Source organism: Hyposmocoma kahamanoa, unplaced genomic scaffold (assembly GCF_003589595.1).
Source record: "Hyposmocoma kahamanoa isolate Upper Pololo Valley unplaced genomic scaffold, ASM358959v1 232, whole genome shotgun sequence".
Taxonomy (NCBI): domain Eukaryota; kingdom Metazoa; phylum Arthropoda; class Insecta; order Lepidoptera; family Cosmopterigidae; genus Hyposmocoma; species Hyposmocoma kahamanoa.
In genome coordinates, this window is record NW_020653750.1 from 7,142,160 (window position 1) to 7,145,926 (window position 3,767).

At 38.3% G+C, this 3,767-nt stretch overlaps 1 protein-coding gene across 3 annotated transcripts in view; it reads left to right on the forward strand.

Moving 5' to 3' along the window:
- LOC113228530 (protein I'm not dead yet-like) overlaps positions 1–3,198 on the forward strand; it is a 23,255-nt gene extending 20,057 nt beyond the window's left edge. For 2 of the 3 annotated variants that reach the window (XM_026461874.1, XM_026461875.1), the window contains 2 exons: positions 1,623–1,760; positions 2,855–3,198. In XM_026461874.1, coding sequence (XP_026317659.1) covers positions 1,623–1,760; positions 2,855–2,986 — 270 coding nt within the window. In that variant the 3' untranslated portion in view covers positions 2,987–3,198. The remainder of the gene's footprint in view (positions 1–1,622; positions 1,761–2,854) is intronic. The other variant, XM_026461873.1, reaches the window with a different exon arrangement.
- Positions 3,199–3,767: the final 569 nt, after the last annotated feature.

Here is a 3,767-nt window from a genome sequence, read left to right on the forward strand (position 1 = left end):
ACACACATCAAAAGTGTCTAGGGATCAAGTGAATATTTTTGAAATAAAAATTATTTAAGCAATATTTACCAAATCCAGTCTTCCAGGACGACTTCTTACTTTAATGCTTATGTTTTATTTAACCGCTTACCCCTATATTTAATTAAAATAAACTAAAATTGATGTTTTTGCAAATTGTGGGAAAAAACTCAAATTAACGGCGTCAATTACATGACAAAAAAATGGCGAAAATGATGATTTTGCTCATTTTTATTGTAAAGATAAGAAAATTAATAATCTGTATTTCCACCATTAACACGAATCACACAATTACAGCGATTTGGCATGCTTAAGATGAGTTCATCAAAATCACTTTGAGGAATGGCCGCCCATGTGTTTTGTAACAAGTCAAAATATTGTTGTAGAGTATGTACGGTATGCATACTCGGCACAGCTCTTCTTTGAAGCATATCCCATGCGTGCTCAATTGGGTTGAGGTCTGGCGATTGAGCAGGCCACGGCAGAACGTTGATACGAGCTTCGGCAAGAATGCGTGTTACGACTCTAGCCATGTGTGGACGTGCGTTGTCATGCATTAGTTGAAATGAATCACCCAACTGGCCTCGCAAAGGGATGATAACATCTGAAACAATCCTCACTGCGTAAACTTGAGCATTGAGGTTACCCCTGATCCAAATGAGATCGGTTCTTCCGCCGATCCAAATACCGGCCCATATCATTATTGTTCCCCCACCATATGGATGAACTTCCTGACAATATCTCAAACGTTCATGACGTCCAGATGTTCTCCAAACTCGAGTACGTCTTGTATCCGGTCTCATACCGAAGCGGGATTCATCCGAAAAGCACACATAGCGCCAGTCTTCTTCCTCCCAGTTTCTGTGTTCGCGAGCCCATCGTAAACGGGTCCTGCGATTGCAGGGTGCAATAGGTGGAACTATGAGCGGCCTTCGGGATCGCAGACCCACTACACGTAAACGATTTCGGATTGTTTGATCGCTTATTAGCAAGCCTGAGGAGCTGTGGAGCCTTGTAACCAACATCATGGCGGTCATGGTACGATTCCGTCGAGCAGTATTTTGGAAATACCGGTCCTGTCTGCGAGTCGTGATGCGAGATCGTCAGACCAGCTTGAACCAGCTTCCAACATTCCGACGGCTCGCATCATCACTTCTCGGGTTAAATGATGTCGTCTCTCCATAATAATGTAAATTGTTTCGGTTCCGATGCAGATATTGTAATGATTTTGTCAAAACGCTATAACTCATTTTTATACAAAACCACATTGACAATCGATTTTCTTCTTATTATCGAATTTTAAACAATATTCCTTATTTAAATGTTAAAACTCACTAAAAAGTATCAATAGCGATACAAAAAAGTTAATATAATTAACCCTAATTGCAGCAATACTCTTAAGCGTACTTGATCCCTAGACACTTTTGATGTGTGTATATAATACTTCATTCAATGCGAAATAAATTTAGTGTTCTAACCTATATAATCTTCTTCCAATTAATCTTTAATCACAGAAAACCCAACAAAACGTTACAAGCGGTTGTACTACATTAGATACATTAGTGTCAGAATCGCGTGTGATTCTTAACTTAATCTTTTTTCAGGCTCAAAAAATCAAAGCACATCCACTGCTGTACTGTGTGACAGCTGGAGTGTCGGCTTCATTTTGTTTTCTTTTACCTGTCGGTACACCTGGAAATCTCATCGTACAAAGCGCAGCTAATATACCAACTTCAAAAATGGTAGATATCATATTCTCATAGAAATCGTAGAGTGACATTACATTATCACGGCTAGAAAATATTTTTTTATTTACCTTATATAATTGAACATCAATATAAATTCTATATATTGTCATGTTTTGATAACAAATTCTTGAGAGACTCCAATGTACAAATAACATGTCTAACATTAGTACAAATACGCAAATGTCAAAACTAGACAGAACTTGGCGCTATATTTGTGTATGCGATTGTCAAGCTCGCCTTTATAGAGTTAATTCCCGTGACGTCATTTTTGTAAGAGTTCAAAATAAAGTTAACGCGCCTTCAAATTAGACGCTTGTTTCTACAATCAATACCTCAGCCAATGCAGAAAAATACACTTCACAAATTATTCTACTAGGAATATCACACGAGACCTCCTCATCCAGTTCTGAGTGGCACTGGAACTGCTATGGACAGGCGGGGTGTCGCTTACCACCCGGTGTACGATTTGATCGTGCCGTCACTTGCTATTATAAAAAAAAATTGTCGTCAATAAGGTAAAAAAAAAAATTGTATACCATGAAAAATCACCAACCAGTATGTATCAAGTTCCATTGCAAACCCCGAAAAGTAGTCGTAGTAGCCACTACTAATTTTTAACATCTAGTTTGCAAAATTCTCGCCCTTATGAAAATTAGTATGGCGCGGAGTGGCACCACTGCTGCGCTCTAACAAGCGTCTAATTTGAAGGCTCCCTTAAGGTATACCAAAACTTGATGGCATTTAGACAAATTTATATTTGTGGTGGGCAACATCAATGTATTGGGGTAAAATGTACTAGATACTTTATATATTTAATTAACCCGAAGTATAAGTGTGTGACAGAGATAAGTAGTAGAGTTTCTGTAGTGAAGTATAATAATGAAATTCAAAATCTGTGATTTGTCGATCGATTATATTCAGCCTAGTAACATCCCATTGCAGAGCATAATCAAACAATTAAAATCTCCAAGTGCTTCTATTAACTTGTCTTGCTCAATAAATTTATTAGCTTATCTTGTTCAATACATGTAGAACCAATTTGTTACCCGTGTACCTGTAGTTAAAGTGTTTCTTTCCACATTTTGCAGATAGTCACAGGAGCTGCACCCACAGTAGTAATTATTTTCATAACATGGTTCTTTCTAATAGTTTATGCTCCTGTGATATGGTCCGATATAAATGCAAAAGAAATACCCGATTGGGCTAAACCAAAACCTTAGTAAGTAGGTTAAAACTGTACAATACAGTTAGATTAATAAACATCATGAAACAAACACATGCAATCAATTATATGCTCTGCCAACCGATGATCAAGATCAAGTCAAACAAGATTGTTCCAGTTTTATTTATTTTTCATATAATTTTATTTTGTATTGAATCGTATGTGTAATATATCAAAGGACATGATTTACTGATAAAATTAAATTTGTACCAAATAACAGTGCAGTTGTAATCAGTTTTATTATTTTAAATTAGATAACTTCTTATTTACGTAAATGGTCCATTTTCAAATTTGCGGTTTACATAGTAGAACTCCTAGTGAAAGAGTCGTCCATGGAAGTACTGTCGGTCGTTTATTAGTGGTCATACACTGGATTACTGAGTTCCGATTTTGAAAGACAATTAAAGGTTGAAAGTACCTTACTATTTCTGCTGACTAGCAGTAACGTGATCTTTATTGCGTTCCGGTTTTGAAGGTCCTTTGTTTCCAGCCAGAGTCGGCAAGCCACCCGGTGTAAATAGTGAGTCGTGAGACGACGGCAGTTTGTAGCCAAAGTCGACCGAACTGACTGGGTGCGTTATAATATAAAAGTAACGGGACTTACTCGCGTAGTATTTTAGTCGGAAGCGGTCCGACTAGTTTCGACCATAATCGTTGGTCTTCTTCAGGGGTTGAGTGCAACGTTCGCGACCGTGTCACGTCTAGCACTGCGCGTTGCGGCTCTCTGCGCGCGCGCCGATGACGCAGTCCGCAGTGGGGAACTCGGAGGGCTGATACGT